Genomic DNA, 26,607 nt, shown 5'->3' on the forward strand with positions numbered 1-26,607 from the left:
TAGAACTGTACTCATTTGTGTGTGTGTTTACTTTTCATTTACATAATTATCCTACAAAAGGAGCATTTCTCCTTTGTGCTAGATGACTTACGATGTAATTTAAAGCCACAGTTACCAAAATATCCTATTCCAGCAGTCCCACCACTATCGATTCTATAACCCAGTCATCACCATAAATTATTATACAGGACCTAAATAGACATTTCAGTCTCATTATGTCCAAACAGTCCTTCAGTCAAAGAAATCAAATGTTCCCTGTGATGGATCCTAAGAATCTGCATTTAGTGTTTTGGAACAAACAAGAGAAACATCCAAAACTTAAAAGGTTTTCACAGAAAAATGAGGAAACACATGATTGTCGAATGCATTCATTTCAAAAATAGGATTTGTGTGTTTGAAACACAAGAAATGCTTATGGAAATGAGCAAGAACAAACAGTAATACATATCTGCATAATCAGTGCAAAGCTACAAACACATTTCACTATTAGACACATATTTTAAAGAATATACAGACTTGATTAAGCATTACATCAAATGTTCAACTGGCAATGGGTGGGATGGAATAGAGCAACTGAGATGGCATGTATTTTCAAAACAACTCAACAAACAAACAAACAAACAAAAACCCAAACAAAGAATGAAATAATGAAACAGGTATTCTCAGTGACCTCTGAGGGGGCCAAGAGGGCATGAAATCCCAAGCAGTTTACAATAGCATTTATGTCTTGGCCTCTGTTTATTCTGTGACTTCTGTTTTGAGGAGATAAGCATCTATCACTTGTCTGCAGCCTATGAACATAGTCTAGGAATTTCTGACCTCTGCTAATGCTGAATTTCTCCCATGAGTACTCAGAGTATGTGCAACGTCCTGATTCAACTCAACATGGAGTGGGTTGCAGGCCTGTGCTGGGCCAGTTCCACAGAAGATGGTTTCACTATGGGACAACAGCAGTATTTTAAACGGCTCCTAAACAGGGAGGAATACTTTTTTGCATCCTTCCACCTTCTGCCTAGGGTAGTCATTAAGTATCGGTGCCACCCTTTAATACTATCTCAAGAATCTGATCCACCATGATTATTATAGTGCAAAACTTTCTATTTTTAGCAATTTCTTCAATTTGCATAAGGATGTGAGCATGCCTGAACTTGATGTTTATAGAATGAAAATAAATACACATCTTTAACCAGACTGCTCTTTAACAAAGGTGAAGTAGAATTCTTGTGAAGTAGCACAGAATATTTTTGAATAATCTCTGGAGACAGTCATTTGCCTAACACTGGGAGAAATTTTGTACCTAAAGCACAGTTTGAAGTTGATATCAGATAATATCTGGTTTTATATCTCTTGTGCTTATTACATATATTACATACAAAACACAGTACAAAACTTGTGCCACAAAGAAGTCTTTCAATGGGCTGCATCAGCCAACTCAATGTCTAAAGCTTTACATTGTTCTTTAAGTACATAAATCAATAAGTATAGACAATGTAAATAATTATTTTTTAATCTAAATTTTATAAAAACATATAGATGACTGTAATTAATGAATTTCAATTGTCTGAAGATAGATGTTACTTATTTCCTTTCTAGACTACTAAAAAACCTAACTTACTGTGACACTCCTTTGGTAATCATATACTTATATAATTACACAGTTCAGTTGAACAAAAACACCGCCAAAACTGTTTGCTATTTATAATGAGCAATTTTTAAAGTTCAGCCTTCTTTTTCCACACTGGCTATTAAAAACTTTATCCATTTAAATGGATAGCTTCATCATACTTTTTTCTAAAAGAAAAATATGAACTATTTTCAGCCCACTCACACAAAGTCTCGGTATGTAATATCAAACTCTGATTTGTGACACATGCATTGCAAAATGTCATCTTGTCCTGTTTTTAATGGTCATGACCAGAGTATACTTATGATCATTGCTGATTTAAATCACTGATTTCTTCACACTCAGAATCACTTCAGTATACAAAAGCAGAGAAATTCTATTGAATTTTAATTTTGAAAAACAGTATCTCAGACTGAGCCTTCTCTTTCCTCTGAAAAGTCAATCAGATTAGTAGTGTGCACTCATACAGCTCTCAATGAATATAAACTTAAAGGAAGATGCCTATATGCTATTCAGAATTGTACAGGCAACTCTCAGTTGTATGTGGGTGTGTAACCCAGGTTGCAGATTAGCAGTGCTATGCTAAAACAAAGCAGAAAAAAAGGGAAAAACACCCACCATTATTCTTTGAATTTCTGATCTCACTCTTTACTTGACTTTATTCCTTGATAAATGTAATGCACATAGGAAGTTCTTATCCAACGTGGACATGCTTTGTATTACCTGCATGTTAGCTTTATGTGCATTAGTCTACTCCATTGCTAGTTTCAATAATTAAGAACTGACTCTGTAACTGTGCAACTATGGAAGAACCCAGCAGCCCACAGGTTTATTGAACATTTGCTAAAAATCAATCACTTGCCAAAACACCTCCCTAACTCACCTCAAAAGTCATCAGAGTACCCTTTAATGTTAATTTTTAAATCCATGAGTGATAACAACTAGATGAAATACTGGACTCCTATTAATAAAAATAAAATGTTGAGATGCTTGAAAGTCAAAGCAAAAGCAAAACAAGTGAACAAACACAATGCACTTAAAAGCAGACAGAGAGTGGACTCCTCTTCCCCCAAGGCCTAGAGACTGACAAAAAGCCATTTTATAATAAGACTCTATAGTTGTACCAAAAACTTTTACCTAATTGGCTAACTGTATATTTTATTTATTTAGAAGGTAATTAACACTGATTATGCTTTTAAAATACAATACGAGCTTGGGCAATGCAACAAAAACAGTGGTTTCCTTGTGAAAAATTTGTGAGAGGGAAAGTAGTTTCCTGCTGCCCCCTCCCCATTCTCATTTTTAACAGCATCTACTTCATGAAAAGCCAAAAGACAGAGACACACAGCATGCTGGCCAAGTGCCCGAAGATCCATGAACTACAAAGGCAGCTGGAAGGAACTGGCAGTCCCTCTCCATCCTCAGGAAGGGAACCCAGACACTGACAAACCCTGGGAAGCTGCTGCAGGAGCTTATCTGCTGGGGAGGAGGAATGGCTGAGAAACTTCTCAAGGAGCAGGAGAAATACAATACTCAGTGTATGAAACATTCACTCTTGTAAAAAGATTGATGGAAAGGCTGCTGAAGGACTGGTGTGGCAACAGAGGGCAGGAAAGGAACAGGAGTAGACAGCTTTTTTCATCAGGAGATCTGTGGTATTTTTTGTCTCTCACCAGAAAATTAAAGCTTCTGACTTCACATTACCCATGAACATTAAAGACCAATGCACACATAAAATAGTTTGATATTCTTTGCTGTTCTGAAAAGAAAGGACTAATGTACTAGTCCTGTATTCTAGCTTTGGCAATAGCTTAACTCCTGTACTAAAATGAAAGCAAAAGGCTTTTCATACTGTGACACAACAGTGTACTGAATTGGAATGAACCTTCTTGCTCCTTTGAATTTATACCTTAATACATTAGTTTTGATATGCTGACTAGGATCAAAATGACACTGATGGCAAAAAGTGCAAGCACAGATTTAATTCATGTATACATACAGCTTTTGTAGGAATCTCTCTAAACTACTTGACATCACCTACCAGTGTGTTCCACTGAGTAATAAATTTGTATAAAATGTTACTTTATATGTTGGCTTTTAATTTCACTGAACATCCCCTTGTCCTTTTAACACTGGAGAAAAAATAAAACTAAATACTTTGTCACAAGATTTCTTACTGGTACAATTCTAAAAATCCACTTAATGAAAAGTATCTGCCCTTTCTCAGGTAGCAATACAGCATTGTCATATAGCCAAAGGAATCATATTCATATCAAAAGAAAAACATTTAGCAAAATATTTGCTTTCAGACTTGTTTACTGTTTATTATTTTAATTTACATCAGTTGCTGCTTGCAAAATTTCCAGGGAAATAATTTAATTTTTTTCTTTTCCCACTGCATAGTAAATACAGCCTTCTTAGTATTTCAGAAGTATAGTACTATAGAAATGCTAGGGCCTGCTTCTACTCCAAATGAAGTTAATGGGAAAACACCAACTGACTTTATTGAGAGTTAGGTCAGGCCCCAGATTTGCAGCTTTTGAAATTTCATAGTTGAAAATTTTCTGGCTAATCCTCAGAACTGACTACTTCTACAACTATATACTATTTACAACTTTATTTATATGTACTTCTTTATTACAATATGTAATATCAATGTTCCTTGTAAAGGTTACTATTTTAAAGAAATTAGACTGAAGTTATTGCCAATCAACCTTTTAATAAACTTAAGTGGGATGACTTTCAGAATTTTTCTCAACATACGATTCAGTTTTTATTCACTCCTTCTATCTTTGACAATTGCTTAACTACCTTAATTTCAAAGCCTTTTTCAGTGTAATAAAAATGTCCTTTTGGTAGAAGTTTATTGGTCCCATTTCAAATTACGTTCTGAAACATTCCTATACTGATGAGGACTCATTATTTTAGCAATTTTTCTGTTTCAACACAGTATATAAAGCCATGCCTCTCAACTACTCAACCTCAGTATAAAAGTGTAAGTGAGGTCAAACAGATTGCTCACCAAATCTTTGATCAAGTTGTCTGATCACATACAGACACACAACTGTCTGAATTGTTGCATATAATATTGTATAATGTTATCATACAAATTTAAGCATTTCCATTATTGACTGCTGCTCATGTAAGTATACGTTAACTTGCTGGTCATAAAACTACAACAAAGGACAAGATATACCAATACTGAATTAAGACCTCTAGTCTTGTCTCTGCCAAAATTAAGAAAAATATGTGTTCTTTATGACTGATAAACTCATGATTTTGTGCTTCAGTTATACACATTTTCCAAAATTAAACTGTGAAGTTAAAGTCAAATACTGTGTTGTAACTTTAAATATAACTGACATATTAGAACAGATAGATGGGTAATTATGATAAACTACACAATAGTGCTACTGCAGATAATATAATTTATCAATCCTGTGGTCCCCATCATTCATGCATTTACAGTTTGGGAATACAGTGACTGCAAAGGATAATAATTCATAATGGCTACATTCTCAGTACTTCATGCTAGCTCACTAGACAAAATAAAAAAGGTTAATTGTATAACTGGAAAAATGTAAAATTTTATTCCAAGAAAATTAACAAGCTACACAGGTAAATTTTGGCAAATGCAACTTTATATTGAAATCCACACATCTGTATCTTAAAGAAGGAAAGACTCACAGACTCTAATGTATTTCTAAAATACTAAGAAATCATATTATATGCTTTCACAAGTTAAAACTTAAATAATTTAAAACAACCAATACACCAAAATGTGCAGAAAATATAAACAAGACTGTGCCTTCAGTAGAATAAATGCTTCACAAATTGTGCAAGATATCATACTAAGGCTGCGGTCTCCCCATGACAGCTGTCTTAAAATATAAACATACATCAACTGCCTGTGTTTCTCAGAACGAACTAGAAAGGGCGGCACACCTAGAAAAAAATCAGATAATCCCAGTGATGTGCATATTGATTTTGGGAACCATTGGAGTAAAAAGGAAAAAAGAGGACTAAGTGATCTTTCATGCACTCCCAAATGACTGACCAGAGTTATTGATTCAATTTTCCTTGCTTATTTGCTTCAATGCTAAACAAAATGGAAGATACTAGATAACCCTTTAAGGCAACATGTGTTTATTCTGTATAATTATAACTGTTCAATTATGACTGGATATTATCATTAACGTTGCCTAACAGACTGATATCTAGCTTTTTAAAAAATATAAATAAGAATCTATTAAACTTTATACCAAATCAGCAAAAAACACAGAATACAGTTAAATGTTAGTAATTTCACTGTTAAGGAAAATGGTAATTAGAAAGAGTAATATATTTGGAGAAAAAAAAATTAAAGTCAAAATATGAACAAAAATACTGCTTTGGAATGCTCCCCAAAACTTACTCACAAGGCAAACAGATTTGTAAGTGTGATAATCCAATAATGCATGGCACATCTTTAATCAGTTACAGTACTTGAGTCCCCAGTTTTCAGTCTTTGCAAAATAATAATTGTATGAAATGTTTTAAAGGTCTTCAGATGTCTAAAATTAGTTTTATCAACACATTAACCTCATATCAACTTAATTTATTAAGATGTCCAATGCTAATCTTTTTGATGTTCTTATTTTATGTAGTGATATACACAGCATTTAGCACTGATACTTAGCACCTGCTACTTTCATAATCTAGATTTCAACCACATAAAGGAATTCAGGGCAGTAGTTCAGTCCTTTGTTCTTAATTACAAACCTTCAGCAGTGGTCAGCAGGAACATGTTTAGGTTTAAAACAGGATTAGAGGTGAGCTATTGCAGAGACTGCAGAATGTTGCCCAAATCCTTACAGCTGCTGACATCCCATTCTTGATTTTCTTCTCAAGACATGGCTACAGGCCACAATTGCTTAGCAGAGAATGGTAGTGTTTCACAAGGCTAAAGATTTACAGATGCTCCCTCATATAACACAGTAAGGTTCCCTTGGTAACCTGGATTTTCTGCAGTAAAGAAGGGTTGTGCTGAAACAGCGCCTCAGCTCCCTGTTGGAGAAAATGCAGACAAAAGGATTGATTCCAGCTTGGGCAAAACTCATCCAGACAGCGGCCGTTAGAAATCCCCCAGGTACTACAGGCCCTCTTGCAAAAACTCTCCAGTAACAGGCTACCAAATAGGGACCCCACAAGGTCAGAAAGAGGAATGTCATGATGTAGAACATTCTGCTGATTCTCTTCTCCATTTTGAATTCATCTAAAACCAGTAGCCTCCTCCTGCCTGTGGTGTTCGCGTTTTGCCTGATTCCCAACAAGGTTGGAGGTGTGGGACCCCTTCCGAATCCAGCCAGCCAATTAGCAGCTGCTTGACCACTGGCTCCAGGACCATGAAAAGTCCAGTTCTGGCTCACTGCTGCAACAAACTGGACTGGCTTCATTTTCCTGCGATCATGAACAAAAAATATCAGCTTGAGGTAGACAAGCTGTGTGGCTAGGAGGATAAGGGCAAGAAGAAGCATAAATCCCAAGGAATCATTAGCCCTGAAGGAACGATGCTGGAAAGTGCATTGGTCTTCCTCCCTAATGAATGAGTAGGTGCCCACATCTAAAACTGGGGGGAAAGCCATGGCTACAGAGAGAGTCCACACCATACAGATAACAGCCAAACAAGTCCAGAAGGTCAGTCTCTTCGTATAAAAACGGTGGTGGGCAATAGCTAAGTATCTCGTGACGCTTATGCAGAATAACATGAAAGCAGTGTGAAAGCAGGACAAAACCCCCAAAAAGGCAATCACTTTGCAAGTAAGAGTCCCATACGTCCACGTAGAGCCATTTTTTACCGAGGTGAAAACAAAAGGGAAACAAATTGCAGATCTGAGGATATCTGAGCAGCAAAGATCCAACAGGAAGTAGTAAGGAGCTCTATGCAAGGTCTTATCTTTGACTAGCAAAATGGAGATCAGAAGGTTACCCACCACACTGACTCCTATTATGAAACCCAGTGAAGTCAATTTCAGAAAAGCTGTTAAAGGAGAGAGATTTTGTAAAATGTTGTCAGCTGCATGGCTGTAGTTCGCCATAGATGGATGGATGATATGTATATTGCCTCAGTCAAGTCTCATGATCTATATTTAAGAACAAGGAAAAAATAGATCCATACATCTTACTGAAAATGTAATCCACAAACAGAACTGATCTTGTGTCTAGTCATACAGTACATCCTCTTCTTTCTGATTTGTCATGCCATCAAAATATCTGAAAAAAAATCGAGCTATCAGTTCTTAAGTTAACACAAAATGATGCCAGAAAGTGCTAACAAAGATGTTAATTTATGGAGAACCAAATGAAGTTGTAAATTTGAGTACTATTGTTTGTTTTTAAAAAACGTGAGGCTTTTTTTTTTTTTTTTTTTTTTTACTATTTAGTATGATTGACTATTGGCAGATTTGGCTTGTTACAGTTTCATGACTGACCAATGCTCCTTATATTTGGTAGCACATACAGTTTCACAGTTAAAGCCTCAGAGATTTTATGAATCAAAAGATTCCCAGTTTGCAAGCCCAGGAGTTAATCACTGACATCTTTTTTAAAGAATCCCCAAAGACTGCTGATATTCTGACATTACCTACATTTATTTTATGGCTACAGTATTTGTCAATGTTTTAAGAGGCAACTGCTGTGTTGATATGGATCACACCCAAAGAAACCCTGCAGAATTTATGTTTTTTAACCCAAGTCACCAAAGCACATTAATCACACAGTGTTAGTTTATGCATTTTGTAAGAGAAACAGTATTCACTACCCCCCTCCCTTCCTGCTATAAACCATAATTTTATCATTTAGGCTTTTAGATAAACAGGTATCTAGACAGTCGACAGCAGCATGCTTTAGGGTGTCGTCCCCCCGGCCTCCCCCCCTTCCCCCATGCTTTAATGCAAATCGTTAAAGCCTCGACATAATTCATAATAAGCAACGGTCAGTGTAAATACTGAGCAAAAATAGGCAGCACAGCCAAGATATAATGCCCATCTTTTCAGGAGGGCTAGTTTTAGTTATGCTTAAATTAACATATAAACTGTTTTCTGGGGTTTTTTTTTGTTTTTTGGGGGTTTTTTAAAAATTATTTTTAGCTAATTAGGGCTCCGCGATTCCCAGTAATCCTCCCAGTGAATCGTACCGGAACCCATATCATGCAATAAAATAAAATAAAATAAAATAAAGAACTGTCTGTTGCTTTTTTTTGGTTTTGTTTTGTTTTTCTTTTTTCTCCCTCCAGAGCCAGGGACAGGAGCCACAGCAGGCATGATCAGGCTCCTTCGTTATTCACACGAAGTGTTTCCTATGCCACCTCGGGTGTACAAAGGATATTCCCACTGAATCCCAGCAAAATCCTTCCATTCTTACCGTCCACAAAAGAGCCTGATTGCTGCTGTGTAAACAGAGGCTGATCAGATCATGGCATCGTTTTAAAACCATGAAATCAGGCTCCCCCTCCCCCTCCCGCCAGCCCCGCCGCTCCCCCTCCTCCGTGGAGCTGTCCCCGCGGCGGCCGGCCCAGCCTCCGCACACCCAGCCCGCACGCCGCACACGCACCGGCCCCGCTGGCACCTCCGCCGCGCCTGGCACACGCACTCACGGCCACCGCCGCTCCCCCGCGCCCGGCCATGCAGGGCTGGACTGCGCCGCGCTGCACGGCAGCCCGGGTGCCGCTGCCTGGCATCAGCCGCATCTGCCGGAGCCGTGAGAGAGCCCCCCGCGGCGGGGAGCTGGGGAGAGCGGAAGAGGCATTGTCTGTGAGGGCTTCCATCATGCCACTTCTTTGGAAATAGCCCCCTGAGCGGGAGAGCCCTCTCAGCACGCACCTGCAGCCGCGGCAGCCCTCGGCGCCCCCAGCCCCTCTGCTCCTACCTGTTGGCGCCGGAGATCCCCACATGCCAGAGCTGCTCCTTCCCGCCGACCGGGGCTGCTTTACCCTGGCGGTCTTTTCTATTCTCCTCCACCGTCATTCATTCTTCTTTCTCTCAATCCTTTTCGTTTTTCGTCGTTCTTCCTTTTTTTTTTTTTTTTGGTTATTTCCTTTTTTTTTTTTTTTTTTTTTTTTGCCTCGGTACCTTGGCTGAGGATCCAGTCAGTGGCTCGGGCGGCGCATGCTCCTCGCGCCGCCCCCCTGCGCGCCGAGCCCCGTCCTCCCCTGTCGCAGCGCCACAATCTCTGCCTGTAACGCAGCGGCGGCGGCCGCCTCAATGAGGGCACGGCAGGCTCGGCGGCGGCAGCCGCTGCTGTCTCAGAGAGGGCACGGCAACCTCCGCGGCAGCAGCAGCCTGCTCAGTGGTGTGCAGGCAGCCCCGGCGGCAGCAGCCTCCTCAGTGAGGGGCAGGCAGCATCCTCAGTGACGGGAAGGCAGCCTCCTTGGCAGCACGTTCCCATCACGATGTATAGCCGAGCTGGATTTATTGGCGAGCCTGGGCAAGCCAGTGAGGAAAGGGAGGGGAAGGAATTAGGTCCTGCGCTCCTTGTTTATGCCTCTGGGCTCCCCCCCCCGCCCCATTCGCTTACAGCGGGGGTCTGCAAGCGCCCGCCGCGCTGCGCGTCGCAGCCTGTCAGGAGAGGCACCGGGCGGTTTCTTCAGCTGCTGCTGCTTGATCCTCCCGCTCGTGGCTCGTTTTCCTTGCTCCCGATTCCCACCCGGTGAATTCCTTCTTCCTGACCCCCGAGCCAGGGAGGGCTCCTTAACAAGCGCCGTCGTTCGCGGAGGGCGCATTCGCCGCGGGGCCGTGAGGACACCGCACCTTTCCCCCGGCAGGCAGCCCGTGGAGCAGCCCGAAGCCGGCGCAGAACTGTCAGCGCGCTCGCTGCATGGCGGCGGGGATGGATCCGGTGTCAGCCCGTTCCGTCCGCGGCACGGCCGGCGTTCCCCGTGGGCGCGCAGGGCGGCAGCGGCGGCCGCCGCGGAGGAGCGCCCGCCCGAGCCGGCGGCCGGCGGGGATCGATCCCGAGCCGTCCCGATGATGTCATGCGGGCCGGTGGGCCGGGGCGGCGGCGCCGGGAGGCGGCGGGCTGTGGCCTGGGCCGCCGCAGGGACCTCCCGCCGGCCCCCGCACCCGCTGGCACTGACCCTCGCTGGTGCCGCCGCGGCAAAACCGGGAGCAGGCGGGAAGGGTTGGGATCCCTCCGCCCTCCCGCCTCTTCGGTTTGTATGGAAGTTTATCCGGGAGAAGAGGGAACATGAAAGCCATGCCCCAAGAGTAATTCGCTTTTGCTGCAAGGCAGTTGGGGAGCAGCTTGTTTTGGGTCGAGAGATTTGGATCCTGAGGAACTTCTTCGCTGGGAGCTTCCACTCAAGCCAGAATAAATCCTTCTGTGGGACAGATTTATAGGGTTGATTCATAATGTGTGTCACATCTGTGAGACCGTTTGTAGACTGCTGGCATTTTTTAAAGCTGTTGTCAGGTTTGGGTTCTTTTTTTTGGACACTCACTAAAAGGCCTTGGATTTGGTTGCCAAACCACAAAATTAGCTTCACTAGCAGCCTGACCAAGCCTGGAGGTCTGCAGCCACTGGAAAATGCATGTATTTAAAACCAACATTGCGCTATTTCAACCATGTGGTTTGTTTCGGATAAATTTCATTCTTAGACAGAAAATTGACACAAAACACCAGTACCACACCATTTCTTTTTTTTTTTTTTTTTTTTCTGCAAATGTAGTTACGAGGACATGATGGTGCTCATCTTTGGGGTGACAAGGGTTAGCTGCACTTTTAAAAACTGGCATTTTGGGTGGTTAAAGTTACTAATTCAAGTTGCACTTCTCATGTCACAATCACCTAAGCTATGCAGACCCCTCCAGGTATTCTTTCTTTGTTGTTAAATATATGTACTCAAAGTGACACAAACAATGATCTTTGAAGTCATTCTTGAAATGTGAAGGGCAGGGAAGTAATTTTAATAGCCTAATATAGCAATGATTTCTCTAAATGCCATGCATAGAAATGAAACATTTGCAGTGCAAGATTAGGAAGATTCATAATATGTGGTACAGAATGACTATAGTATGGTCATGATCAGGGCCTATTCTTTACACTCTGATATGTTTAAGAAGGATGAGTTTTTCTTAGGAGTAAACAATGCAACACGATCATCATTGTCATAAAATAGATCCATTGCCATGGGTTTTAACTTTATTCTGTCTGGGCTTTCTTTTAGAGAAGGTTACAAAATTATGTTGCTAAATAACATTTTAAAACTCACTCTCCTTTTAGACATGTAACAAACTGCTTAGAAGTAAGCTGTGAACTTCAGCATTCATTCAGTGTTCAACCACCACTTCAGCATAAACCCATTCATCATCATAGGCGTAACCTGAGAACAAGTCTTTAAATTTTTTCAACAAAATGTTGACATCTAGATTGAAGTGCCGCAAAGCAAAGTTAGTTTCCTAACATAGAAATCACTGAGAAAGGGATACATTAGGGAGCAGATTATCTCATTCTGAGTCACAAATCTAAAGAACTCTATTCTGTTCGTTGTAAGGGTAGAGTCAGTCAAGAGAAATCTTTGTTGCAAAGTAAGAGAGTGGGGTGACATAATGCTGTGTTTAACTGTTGCACAGGTAGCACGTCACATCCTCCATGTAGAGAAAAAAAATTCAAGAGTCACAGGGCTGAGAATGTGGAAGGTGAAGGCAGATGTCAGAAAAAGATGGCTCCAGAAAGCAAGAACAATTGGAAAGCAGGGAGAAGAGATATATAAGGACAGGTGATGAGGTCTGTGCTAATAAGTTCTTCAAAACAGCTTGAATAGAGATGGGAAAGGTTCAGGAGAAAAAGTTTGAGGCAGCCCATGTTGCAAAATGACTGGATTAGGGGTAGCCAAGAAGAATTTCTTGGGGTTTTGGCACAAGGACAGATCCTGAATCTTGAATAAATTGCCCAACACACAATATAAGCAGTGGTCATGCTAAGGACAACACAAAGGAGGCTCCAAAACACAGAGGACCCATGGTCCCAAACAAGCACATCAGAAGTGATTCCTCTTAGGAAAATAAATATGTTTCCCTGACTTTTTTACTTTTCCTACTTCTGTACTGCTATGCCTCATGAAGGAAGGGTAGAAGGATACAGTGTAAGTGAAGTAGGAAAACAAGTACAGGAGGTTCATGTACCTTGTTAGAGTTAGCAGCAGACTGATTAGAACTTCCACTGGAAAATGAGAGAGGCAAGGCAATTTTGCTGATTTTCTGATTTAGATCAAAGATGAGAACCATCTCCAAGTTTGGACAACTCTACTATAAAGTTCTTGAGAGTTATGGTACAGAGTTCTTTCATTTTCTCCTGTTTGAGTTATTTAATTATCATGGCCAATAAAATAACTGGTGAAATACTCAGCTTTGTTGATGATGACTGAGGATTCTGTATCCCAGCTCTTTGGGTTTTTTTCCAAATTAGGTACTATTCAAGAATGACCAAGAAACACTGTTTAGTGAATTGGATCCACTAAGTCCACTCCCAGATCAAGATCATATTTTTGGAGAACCCTACTTTGATATTGTCATTCTTTGATATCATCTGCAGGTTTGGGCAGTTCACTCGCATGAGGCTTGGGTACTCGTGGCCAGGGAGCCAGGAACCTGCGTGCGGAGACGGGGCCCAGTTAAATATTATTGCAGAGGAATTTGTTGGTGTGTAGGTAGCATTTGGGGTACTTGCCATCTGTTTCTTTTGAGGATATGTGCCCTGAAAATCTGTACCACAGTTATGAACCTGGTGAGGATGCTGGGTGATTCCCATTGTTTTGAACCTTTTCCTCAGAATGGGAGAGGTTTTTTAGAGTCTGAGAAATCTCACTAATAGAATCTGAGATAGAGATTGTGTTAGAAGAAAGGGTAATGATGACAGTTGAAAATATGGGGTGAGATATATGCTCAGTAATGTCTCTCAAATATTTCAGTGGACTGAGGATTTCAGCATGGGGCCAGAAGTTGTCAGATAAAAATCTAAGTACTCAAGTCCCTTTTGTCTTGAACATTTCAGTAATTAATGTGTTTACTGACTGTCTTGAAATTTGTATATATGCAATGTCAACCCATTCTGCATAATGTAAATTTAAGCACTGTAGGATTTTACAATGTTTCTACAACACAGGAGAGATAATCTACAAGGTATGCCCACCCCTGTGCAGAGGCCAGCACAAGATTTATGTATTGCTTGAGAAACTGTGATAGATGCTACTAAAGTGCATCCTTTTCAAAGGCCTCAAGGAATTTTTTCAAGGGAACTTTCTTGCCCGTGCAGTAGATTTGTACAGCTGTGGAATAGTATTTAAGTAAGACTTATATAATACAGAGACCTGTGTAGGACCCCTGCACAATAGAGAATGTCATCTGCAATATATTTGGTTCTTATCCTTAGTAAAGTGATTTCAGAGTAAAGACATTTGTTGGCAGTGTCTGGCTCCTGGGTTGGCTCTCAACACAAACATAAATTTCACCCCACACTGAAAATCTCTTTAGTGGTCTCTGCCTGGTGATGCATGTTTTCACCCTCAACAAAATTACATTCATGTGGCTATAAAAATTCTTATGGATAATAATTACATTTTAAAATGTTAACGTTTAGTCAGACCCCCTGATGTTTTATAAGTATTTCTCAAAAACATTTAATTCAGTATTAAAAAATATTTCATAGGTGCCTTTGAAAATTAATTTTGGTTCTTAAAAGTACATCTGTGTTGCATTTTTACACAGGAATAAATGAAGATTTAAATGCAAATATACTTATCTACCAAGCATGAAAAATACTTTGTCCTGCAGAGGAAAACTGCTCTACGTGGTTCCAATGGGAGTGAGGCACCTATATGTTTCAAAAAATCCCTTTAGATACTCACCTGTATCCTTAGGCTTCTAAATACCTTTTACCAGTTTGTCACTAGGACTGCATTTGAAAGACTGGACACATAATTTACATCTAGGTTTTGTAGATAAACTGCTACATCAGTGTTGCACTGTTAAGTTCAGTTATTGTTCAATTTAGGTAGAGTGGACATGGAATTACTTGTCTTCACTTGCATATCAGGTAGTTAAAAATGCAAATGAATTTAACAGTGGCCATGAGTAATTAACAATGTTAAATTGCACTGGTAATTACTTGTGCCTGCAAAAAGATAAGGTACATTTTGAAATTGCTGGACTTCAGAAATAGTGGTGTCACATATATGAATAGAGGGGAAAAGAGAAAAGTGAGTGTTAGTGAGTCAAAGAAAGGTTCATATGCTGTCTTTGTTGTTTGTGCACCATGTATGTATGTGTGCTCCTGTGCTGAAGAATTACCAAAATGCTTGTTTTCACAGCTGAGGATGAGTGATAACAAATGACTTAAAAATGATAAAGCAAGTCACATCCACAGTGATGCAGATCTATACTGAGCTCCATAGAAGGAAAAAAAAAAGGAACTCCATGGTATCTGAAGAAGTAGTTTCAAGCATTTGTTCAGATACTATTTTTGAATGGTTGAGAATACTTGAGAGTATTTCTCTAATACTTTCATCTTGGATCTCTCCATGCAAATATGTAAATAATGTAATATTCAAAATGTAGTCTTTATGCAAGTTGTTTAGTTCAAGTTTGGGGTTGTTTGGTTAGATTTTTTTCATAGTGGAGGATAGACACTATCTTGCATGTCTGTGTAACAAATCTTTTAACGTGAATTATTTTGAACTTGCATTTTTGTTAGTGGGAAGCATTGAGATTCCTAATCCATCAAGAGTTTTTAGTTAATATGGGCAACACTGTAAAAATGCTTCAGTAACAGTGTCTACAGCAGGGCCTTGAGCTACTGACCTCAGGAAGACTATTTTTACCTGCATGGCTGGGGAGGAGAAAGAACCTCTTGCCAGAACATCAAGAGAATATGAACCAATCTTAGTGAAGTTCCTGCTAAATCCAGTCTCTTCACGCTCTTTCTATACCAGAAAACCTGTTGGTGTTTTGGTAATTGAATTTGGAACAGGAGGGAGAATACTTCTTTCTCTATACAAAAAATAAAAAACCATTTCTTACATATCTTGTAGATGGGATTTGTTGAAGCATATACATAGACACAAGGAATAGTCTTACAGAAATAGTGATTCATTTATTTAATATATTTTCTTCTGCTGTTTAATCAATGTAATTAATTGTTGATCTTTTAGTATAATCTACAATACGTCTTTCAACCACTGTAAATACATTCCATTCACTATTTGTTTTTCCTCTGCATGACATACGGTAATGTGAATACATCACAGTGGTATAATTCAACAACCAAAATATGTGAAAGCAGCTGAGCACATTAGGAATTCATGACTAAATCACAATGGGTGAAAAGCATGATTTTTGCATGAGGCTTATCTAACAAATAATATGAAAACAATCTGGTGAGAAACAGCTAGAAAGTATTCCAGAATTTATAAGTTGAATTGGGAGCACTGACCCAGGGCCATGTTAATGATGTTTTGTTTCTGATGCACAGCTAAGCAACCTTGGCCTCTTCAGTGACTGTTCTCCTATCTTACCATGTATCAATGACTTTTGAGTCGAAGGGGAGCACTTCCATACATGCAAAGATTTCCTGTCAATGCAAGTCAGCACTCAGGACCACTAACATGGAAAGCTCTGTTAATTTGCTGCAGTGGGGGAATCTGTTTACAGTGATTTTAGAAGTGTTGTCTGTTGGCTTTAGAAATCTTGTAGTTTTTATTTTTTAAACAAAATGGTTTGTGTTTTTTCTGCACCTCACTCCTTCTCAGGTATTATGTTTTATAATCCTTTTGTCTATGCGATTTTAACATTTGATTTTCAGTAAAATGCTTTTCCACAGCTATACAATACTCCTGGTTTACCTTGTTAAATGGAAAATCAGGTCTTGAAATCAGCTAACCCTGCCGAAGCACAGAGCAGCTCTGCAGTGTCATGGTCATTAACAGTGCCAATCACAGCACTGAGGAACACATTTTTCCTATCACCATTACAGGCGCCAATGGAACACTGTGGAGCAAAATGAATGGGGTTAGTGACATTACAGAACAGAATGCTTGCCTTGACAGACAAACTTGAAAATGCTTGAGAGACAGAGGAAAGATGACTTCTTCCAGCTGAGCTGTGTTCTGAGCTGTGTTCAACATTTTAATGTATCCAATATAAAGCAAAGACAGACTTATGTAAGATGCATGTAACTTTACCTGTTACGTAAACCTAGTTCTATCCCAAACTCTTTCATAGTTTTCCAGCATTATCGATATGCACAGAATATTCTTTGGCTGGGGGGAACTACTGGGTTAGCAGGTTTTTCTCCCATGTCTTTTAGTGCTGTTGGTTCACTAGAGATTATTAGGATGTAGTTGGGGCCTAATGAAAGGAGTGATTATGGTCCATTATTTTTCATATACCTTCTGTCATGAAGCTATATAATGCCTAAGTGAATTTATGCATATTTCTTCCTTTCCTTCTCTTTTAAACCTGAAGGCTGATTTTAGTGAAGTCTGATACATGAGCAGAGAGGTCTCAGAGGCAGGTGAGCTTCCTATAAATTTTGTTAATGTAGGTGTTGGTTGCATGTCCTAGAGTTTACCTTTTTCCCTTGGCTGGCCTCCAGTTTCAGACTGGCCACCACTCCCTAGGGACCCTGGTCTGTAACAGAGGCTTCAGCATACAGTGATTCATCTGTTGGTCAAGGCTTGAAATTTTAATCCGTTTGTTTGGTGTCTTGGTGATCAGGCTTGGCTACACTCAGATGTGCACTGAACAGACCCTGGATATGTGGTTTCTGCATCCAGGGCGGAATGGCAGGTAGTAAAGGCCATGCTGGTTTTGCGACAGGCTGCACATCCTATTGACCAGTTCAGTATCAGTTTGATACTGAGCCACACTGCTGAGCTCCTTTTGCCTCTGCTGCAGTTACTGCACCATTTCTTCTTGTGCTTATGTGTTCATATTTGCATGACTATTATCAGTGCATAAGGATATGTGTCAAATCAATCATTTTTGTAGAGCTGAGATATATAAATACTTCAATTTTCGGCTGTCTTTAAGGTAGTTTAGAGGTGAGCCATGGGATGGACAGTATGTTGTAGGATTAGAGAGACTATTTGACAATAGAATTTTCTATTTCTAGCAATATACTGAGGGGGGATTTAAAAATAATAGGATAAAATAGGATAACTGTCACTGACATCTTTCAAAGCTATCTTTTAGACTGTGCTTAGGGACAAAAATTAACAGTGTCAATGTAAGAAATATTTATTTTTTTCTGCTATAACCAGTTCACACCTAGGCATTAGCCTTCATGCAAATATTTTTCAAGTTTTAAGAAAACACATACACGGTACACATTTTATATATTTATGTATGGATACTATATATATGTCTATATATTTGTATTATATAATATTGTTTAATGACTCTGGATTGACTTAAAGCTCTGTAAAGAAAATAGAAATTGTTTTAAAAGGTGTGCTGCTGAATGATAATTGCTTTGAATGCACAAGATTGAGACAGAGTCAAATCTGTAATGTCTGAGGTGGAGGGTGAACATTGGTTTTGCAAGCAGTTACCATGAATATATGTTCTACTACAAAGCTTTAGGTGTTATGATTTAGAAAGTGAAAATAGTTTCAGATATTCATGGCAGATCAGCTGTTAACTGTTCACTGCAAATAATTTGATACCTAGAACCTTATGCCATAGTCCCATTTTGTCAGTTTACTGGATATTAAATGATTAAAATTCTCATTTATGTGTAGAATAAGGAGAAATAATTTAAAGTTTTATACTGGTGAAGATGCAGAGAACAGTCTCTCAATAAGGGAGGTCATCTTGTTAAAAAACACAACAATTTGAATTCTGCAAATACTATCAGAACAGCACTGTGAGGGCACAGTAGGAGCTGCCTGAATGCAGCTCTGATGTAACTCTAAAACTGTAAATATTAATTTACTACTGCATTGCCTGTTTCATGGAGGTATGAAAGAATTAATGTTTTATTTGAAATGTCACCTGGAAAACTAGTCAAGCCTAACAGTAGCAAATGGCAGTATCTTTTGCTAAATTGGACTAGTATTTGCATGTGGTCAGCCAATGTTTGAGTGTGGTATTTAAAAAAAAGAGTGAAACATTGAGCAGAATCAGGATGTTGCACTGTACTAGATAAGATAGTGTGATGGCAGGAGAAATGTATGGGTCTGGTCCCAGCTACATAGATTGGTTAGTGCTGGTTTTGCTGTGTTTTCTGATTGATTGCATAGTGTCAGGCTATGAAGCTGAGACCAGGACCTAAATCTTGCCATAAGAGGCAGGTATCCTAAGCAGCAAACATGGAAGTCAGACTCTTTTGCTCACATCCCACTCTCCCTCTCTCATTGCTCTTGCATTTTTGCAGCTGGAGAGTCCAGGATAAACAGGAGACCATTCTTTCCAGAACTGTCCTGTCTAGTACTTCAGAGAACTCTTTTTGGAGGTGGGAGACTGGGCTTGAATTCCAGATCTTGTTTTGAGCAATGTCAGTAAGTACTAGGTGGAAAAAAAAATCTGGATTTCCTGCAGCATTTGGGCATTCACTGGACTCAGCACTACTGCTGACGTACCTTACCTGAATACACCACTCAGATCAGACTCTTACAGGGACATTGCTGGAAGCAAGACATTCAGGTTATGCTCTGTATCACATCTGGACCACAGGGGTTCTGCACTGCACACTCTTGGTCAGTTCTGCATGTGAAAGGAAAGCTTGCAACCTCATGTCTAAAGGGCAAATGTCAAATGTCAGTTGAAAATTTGCACTGGTAAGTCTTTCTGTTGCTGCCATAAGGGATTTCTGGGTCCTTTTTTTATGGATTCTGCTCAAGTCATGTTTTAGATAATTAAACTACCTCTTAAGCTATTAGAGTTCCTCACTGCATAATTTTATTAAGTCTCACTGTACCTATTTGTACATTATTAAAACAAAATGTGGAAATAAGATTAGTCTGTTTTTCCCACTCTGAGATAAGTATGTAGACAAAAAAATGCTCTTTTAATGAGTCAACACACCAGCTCCTCACAGTACAGTACCAGCAGTAACCAAGTAAAACATACCTGTTGTGTTATTGTGTGCTGCATTGCAAATTTGGAATTAATGTAATGCTTCAAAAGCTAACAGAACATTTAGTTGATACTGTATCTCTCTATTATGTATAATAACTATTCATAGATACTCATGCATAACAAAACTGTGGCAATTTGAAGAATTTGTGTAAAACTTACAAATTCTCTTTGAAATGACGGGTCCTCAAGGTATATCTGTTTCAACCTGCATGCTCTATGTTGATGAAAAGAAAGTTACTTCTTTTTTCCTAACCTTTTTAGTGCACTGAATTTTCAAAGGACACTGCCACAAGGCCAACCATGGGACATAATGAAATGCTGGCAAGCTGAAATCAGATGGAAGACCTTCAGCCATAAAGAGCTGGCAATTGCTCAGAATGATTTATATTCCCATGTAGGTTAGTTACCAAAACATGGATGACATCTTGGGAAAGCTTGGTGATGCTGAAAGAGAAATAAAAAAAGGGAAGAGAAGCAAAAGTTTAAAAAGGGAAGGTAACTTACTGGTGATTCTGGAGTAAGACATAAGAAATCAGAAGAAAAACTTGTTGCAGGGATGTAAGAAGTTATTTTTTGCTGCTACAGCCAGATAGAGACAGATGAAAACATAAAATTAGTGGAATTAAAAGGTTAGATTCAAATTAATTTTTTACCAATTTCGGCAAACCTATTTAGACAATAAATGGAGCTGGGATAACCTTCAGGGGATACAGAGAAGCTGGAGACAGTGAAAGTAAAGGCCTTATTTAAGAAACTTTCAGGCTTCTGGTATACTTGGAAGTCTTAAAATACAGTAATGAACATACTAAAAACAAAACTATTTTAAGGTGAGGTAGGCTTTTCAACCCTTAAGCTCTTTAACCTTCACTTAAAAATCTGTAAATTGGAGTATGGCTATTCAAATATAGCTCCCAGTGAACAGATACACTTGCAAAACAGAAAGTGGAATGCTTCTTTTTAATGTAAAAAGCCTACATGTTAATCCATGCCTGGGAGCTTCTGAAATCAAAAAATACAAGAAGAGTAAGAGGATGAATAATTGGTTGTATTGAGAATATGTTGAGACTTTAACATTGAACTTCCAAGTGCTAAAATGAAGAAATAGATACAAGTCTAGTAGATTTTGACTCAGCATTATGGTTTAAGGCTTAGGTTTGCTGTGATGTGAAAAAAAGTGCATTATAGAGCAGTTTTGAGAAGGGACTTCTTAAGCCCCTCTACCCGGGTTCGGTGAAAGATTTGTTCTGGTCTGTTCAGTGTGAGCATCCTAGAACGAACTTTTGGAACCAATGTAGTTTATGGGTTTCTATTACATTGGTGGTAAGTATAAAGAAACATATATACTTATAATACACTACAAATGTCCCAGTTTCATAAAAGCTACATCTTTCTCTACCTTTGATAGGTATATCTGTCAGTGTCTCTGCCCTGTTTCTATGACATTTGTTTCCTAAAGCCTGTATTTTACAATGAATTAGGCAACTTTCCTGAGTTACAACAGTTGACATTATGATACACTAAGGCAGCAGGCTGGCAATTATTATGTACTGTCAATTTCAGATTACTTTGGTACTGTACATAAAGTGATCACATGCTTTACATTCACTACTGGAAGGTCAGTATCCCTTTGAAAGTAGAAGAGATTTTAATTCTTAATTCTTATTAAATGTATTGGGAGTTAAGCAGAGAAACCTCTGGCAAAACTCATGAAATTTGAGATTTCTAGTCCTTTGCATTTCTATCTATAGCTATAGTAATTTCCTTGCTGGTCCTTCTGAAATTGAGAGCATGTAATCCTTTTTACTGGGATTTCAGTGTTACTTTTGGACAGGAAAAGAAAATCTATGAAGTTCTTATTTAATACGTAGTACCCCACATAGACTAGGTGAAAGGAGTTCCTAAGGAACAGTTTGACACAAACAGATTGCTTTTATTGCTGAAATAGTAAGAACAACAAGGCAGAAAGGTAAGCAGATGTACACCAGTCATGTATGGCACACATATATTAAAAGTGGGCAAAGAGGCACTTCGTATTAGTATGGTGTCTTTGACAGTGGGCTGGCTTGTGGATTTTCCTTTCCTTTCTTGATAAATCTTGGGGGGGGGGGCAAAACAGTAGAGTCTAAATTGAATACACAAGTTCTGAAGTGTATTTGTGGAATGAGAATAATGAGAATAATTTTTTTCTAGTATTTATTAAGATGTAGGTCAAATAATTTACTGGTTGCAGACTGGGAGAAAAAAAAGTCTATTTTAAGAACTAATTTAGATTTTCACATAAATGGAAATCAAGAATAATTCTACTGCATAAGGGCTGGTGCAAGGTCAGAATGAAGCCTCTTGTGTTTTCTGTTCAAAATGAATTTAAATCAGGATGACTGCACTGATTTCAGAAACTTCAGGCTGTTTTTAAACTAGATGAAAATTTGGCATTCAGTTATCACAATAAATAATTCAGCTATTATTTTTCTAAGGAAAGAGATGTAGATGGAGACTAACATGGCTGCAGTTCCCAAAGAGCACCATCTGGTGCAAGGTTCACTACTGGTCAAATGCAGGGACCCCTCCAGCCTATCATCATATCTACTGCATCCAAACCTGTATTTTGAATTTGACCTTGTCCTTAAACTCCCACTGATGCCAATGGGAAACCCACAAGCAACAAGGTCTTTTATTCTGGCTGTCAAATCTTAATATTTTCAAAATGTTGACTTGGGCTGGAGTTGACATAATTCACATTTGGGGCTTTAGACTGAAGCAGTTGAATTCCATTTGAAGTACAGTACTAGCCCCATAAACCCATCTCTAAAAATCCCACTCTGAAAAGAGGATTAGTGGACATGTGTTGCATTTGCTCCCTTTTTTCCATAACCTTTTAATGCCTCAGGGATTGAGTTTCACTAGACACAGTGGGAGAATCCTGGTACATCTGGTTTCCCTGTGGTCTTACATGATGACTGAACAGCCTCACAGCTTTTGCAGTCAGGTTCCCCATGGGCTCACACTGTGATTAGATTTGTTCACCACAAATATATCCTTGTTTGCAATGAAGATACAAATGAATTGAGCTTCTGTTTATGCATCCCATTTACAACTAGGATTTCATAGAATCATACAGTAAATTAGGTTGGAAAGGACCTCTGGAGGTCACCTTGTACATTTCTTGGCTCAGACTCTTACCAAAGATGATTTTTTTCCCCCTTTTTTTGGATGGACAATTTAGAATATCCTTTCATCTGGCAGTGTCCTCTGCTTTTCTACTTCTCCTAGATGCATTCACTTCAGCCCACATGGATACTGTATTTTAAAAAAATTATATACTGTGTTTTTTAAGAATTTAGTGTACCAACAATATTAAATTTTGAAATGTGAAATCTGGCATGGAAGGTTAAAGATGTATCATCTACAGAGCTATTCCCGAAAGTTTAAACAAATAGCTCATCACCTATTTGGCTTTTTTCACAGTAAGAGATGAATCTATAGAGTGAGAGTGTAGCAGTGGCCTGGGCATGCATTTGGCACCCAAGGAGACACAGCTGTCTGTCACTTCCTAGGCAGGATTTGAGGTTAGCCAGCATCCTGTGCATCAGGACAGCCTGCTGCCATAGGCATGGGGGACGGTTGTGGTAAAGTTATATGGGATTCAGAAGGCAGTATGGTCACCCCTTCAGCAGAGCACCATCTGGTGCAAGGTGCACTACTGGTCAAATGCAGGGACCCCTCCAGCCTATCATCATATCTACTGCATCCAAACCTGTATTTTGAATTTGACCTTGTTCTTAAACTCCCACTGATGCCAATGGGAAACCCACGAGCAACAAGGTCTTTTATTCTGGCTGTCAAATCTTAATATCTTAATATTTTCAAAATGTTGACTTGGGCTGGAGTTGACATAATTCACATTTGGGGCTTTAGACTGAAGCAGTTGAATTCCAGAACTGTGTTGCTCTGCAGTATTTCAGCTCCATTCAGGAAAAGAAGGTAATTTTCATGCCTTTATACTTGCCAAGTGGAGAGTAGTAGTATGAAGATATATGTAAAATTTTAGTGTCTTGAGTGGATGGCAGCTGAGAAAGCTGCCAGTACTCTTGGTTCCTGTTGAAATTTCCAAGACAATGACTAGTGAGGAGGAACATGGCCAATACAGGAAGACTGAAGCAGAACACAAACTTTAACCCAACCCAGCAGCAACCTCTAGATTTCTGCATCAGTGTGCTTGTGGACACAAGTGTCTCTTCCCTGCCTCTAATTTTTCCAGCTCCTAGGTCTGATGGAGGACACTCTGCTTTCCAGCCTTCACTTATGCTGTGTAATGGCACCTTCAGCAAATAAGCTGATGATACCAAGCTGTGTCATGCAGATGACCCACCGGAGGAAAGGGAGGCCTTTCAGAGGCACCTTGACAGGCTCGAGTGGTGTTCCCATCTGAACCACATCAAGTTCAGCAAGGTCCTATACCTGGGTTAGGGCAATCCCAGACACACCTACAGGCTGAGTGGAGAGGTGTTCAGAGCAGCTCTGCAAAGACTTGGGGGTAATGGTTGATGAAAAACTCAACATGAGCCAGCAGTGTGCACCTGCAGCCCAGAAAACCAACTGTGTCCTGGGCTGTATCAAAAGGAGTGTGGCTAGCAGGTCAAAGGAGGTGATTCACCTGTTCTGCTCTGCTTTTGTGAGACCCCACCTGGACTGCTAGGTACAGTTCTGGTGCTCCAAACAGAAGAAGGGCATATAACTCTAGGACCAAGTTCAGAGGAGGGCAGTGAAGCTGATGACTGGAGCACTTCCCCTAAAAGACAGGTTGAGAAAGTTAGGCTGCTTAGCCTGGAGAAGAGAAGGTTGTATAGATACCTCATAGCAGCCTTCTAATATCTGAGTGGGGCCAGAGATAGACACTTCATCAGGAACTGTAGTGACAGGACAATGAGTAATAGGTACAAACTGAAAGAGGGGGAATTTAGGTTAGGTATTAGGATGAAATTTTTAATTGTGATGGTGGTGAGACACTGGAACAGATTGCCCAGGGAGGGTGTAGATGCTCCAGTGCCAGCAGTGTTCAAGGCCAGGCTGGATAAGGCCTTGACCAACCTGTTTTGGTGGGAAGTGTCCCTGCCCATGGCAGGGAGGATTGGGACCAGGTGGTATTAAGGGCCATGCCAACCTCTTAACATTCTATGATTCTATGATTCTATGGGTCTCTTTGCTTAGCACACAAAAGGGACATTTTGTTTTATTTTTCCTCATGAAAATCTGTTTTGATCTGATCAGATGAATGATCCAGAAACAAAAGGCTCTGCTGACTGTCTAGTATGCCTGTACCTTAATGTGACAGAGCTTCCCACACATTTTCAAATTCCATTACAGAGAAACTGAGCTGAGGAGACAGTAAAAGGTCTGGAAATGTTTTGAATGCCTATATTATTTTATTGTCCTTTTAATTTTAGTTCAAAGAAAGATGTACTTTTTTGTTATTTGTCATATCATGCCCGGTATGTAAGTTCCATGTTGCTTATTGGAAAACTTGTTTTCCAAATGTAATATTTGGTGTTACTATGTATTCATGTGAACTGAATATCTTTGTAATCTAAAAACTGATTACATTCTTTGAGAATTGAACACTTAGCAGTGTAGTCTTATTTAATGTATAGTGTAGTCTTTTAATGTATTAAAATTGTCACTTGAAAGTTCTGAAGATTGATTTTGGCAGGAATTAAGTAGTCCAGTCTTGTGCATCAATAGTCACATCAGATCTTGCCCAGTATGTTTTGCTGCATTTGGTTCAGAATTAGTTTCACTTCATCTGGTGAACAACTCATACTTCTGTTGACTTCAGATCATTTACTACTTGTTCAAGTTTAAACTGGGAGGTCAACCAGTCTCAAGCTCGCATTTTCACCACTACTAACAATTTCATCATTACACCAGTTTAGATCTGCCAAACCTTTCATCAGATGTAGAAATGAATGGAAAGGTTACTTCTGTAGCATAATAATTAGTACATCTACCATGTCAACAGACTTATTCAGCCATGTTTATCTTGTTATAAACAGTGAACTTCCCTTCTCACAAAGCTTATATAAAGAGCATTATGCAAAGGGGAACCAGGGCTTCAGACTGTGTTTAATTGAGTCTAGTCAGTACACAAGAGTCTGGGCTAGACCAGGGACAGCTCCCATGGAAAGGCATAGTGGCTGAGAACCACAAGCCAAACACACTCCAGAAAACTCAGTATCTTGGAGATACCAACTGCTTCCTGTGACTCCATCATAAGCCAGTGATTCTCCTTCCACTTTGCCCCAAGGATACAATTGGGATGCAAGCATTAATACCTGTAAACATTTAAAGGTCCTCAAATGCAAGATGTCATAGAATTGCCAGGTCTCACAATAGTATTAAAGCAGCATCACCACCAGCAGCAGGATTTATCTGAGTAGGGAAAAGAGATGTACCAGCATTCATTCACCCAGAGAAGCAAGTGCATTAGGAACTGTGGAAAGCCTTTGTATTCCAGCCCCAGGTACTGCTGTATGCAGCAGAAGGGTAAGGCCTAGCTGGTGTGCAGCACTTGAAGGTATGTCAGAAGGGAAGGCCTTCTGTCCATTCATCAAGAGACTGGTATATGTTTTAGGATGGCTGTTTTTTAAGCTACATTATTGTTAAAGCATATGGAAATCACAGCATTCAAAAGCAACTCTTTCTTGTCCTGCAGGTTTTTTTATCAGAGTTAGTTAAGAGGTGGACATTGTCAGGCTGTTTCTACTATCTGCTCTGAAAACAGCTAATAGTATTAGCTTAGTGCACAGTGAACTGATTTGTGCAGTAGCTGAAATTGTGACAGAGCTAGAACCCTGTTTTCACAAAATGCTGGGATAA

The 26,607-nt window shown here is 39.6% G+C and overlaps 1 protein-coding gene across 4 annotated transcripts; it reads right to left on the reverse strand.

Moving 5' to 3' along the window:
- Window positions 1-352: 352 nt before the first annotated feature.
- On the reverse strand, window positions 353-10,548 carry GPR85 (G protein-coupled receptor 85). 4 transcript variants are annotated; one of them, XM_033058339.2, is made up of 3 exons: window positions 10,178-10,548; window positions 9,530-10,083; window positions 353-7,876 (listed from the first exon to the last, which is right to left on the reverse strand). In XM_033058339.2, exon 3 carries the CDS (start codon window positions 7,699-7,701, stop codon window positions 6,589-6,591), a length of 1,113 nt encoding a protein of 370 aa, XP_032914230.1. In that variant the 5' UTR covers window positions 7,702-7,876; window positions 9,530-10,083; window positions 10,178-10,548; the 3' UTR covers window positions 353-6,588. The 4 variants fall into 4 exon arrangements, with proteins under 4 accessions (XP_032914230.1, XP_042635152.1, XP_032914232.1 ...); XM_042779218.1 differs by having other exon boundaries at window positions 9,530-10,548; XM_033058341.2 differs by lacking the exons at window positions 9,530-10,083; window positions 10,178-10,548 and adding an exon at window positions 9,215-9,520.
- Window positions 10,549-26,607: the final 16,059 nt, after the last annotated feature.

This window comes from Catharus ustulatus, chromosome 4 (assembly GCF_009819885.2).
Source record: "Catharus ustulatus isolate bCatUst1 chromosome 4, bCatUst1.pri.v2, whole genome shotgun sequence".
Lineage (NCBI taxonomy): Eukaryota > Metazoa > Chordata > Aves > Passeriformes > Turdidae > Catharus > Catharus ustulatus.

Coding starts and splice junctions, on each gene's coding strand:
- GPR85 (XM_033058339.2), bottom strand. CDS start 7,701: ATGGCGAACTACAGCCATGCAGCTGACAACATTTTACAAAATCTCTCT.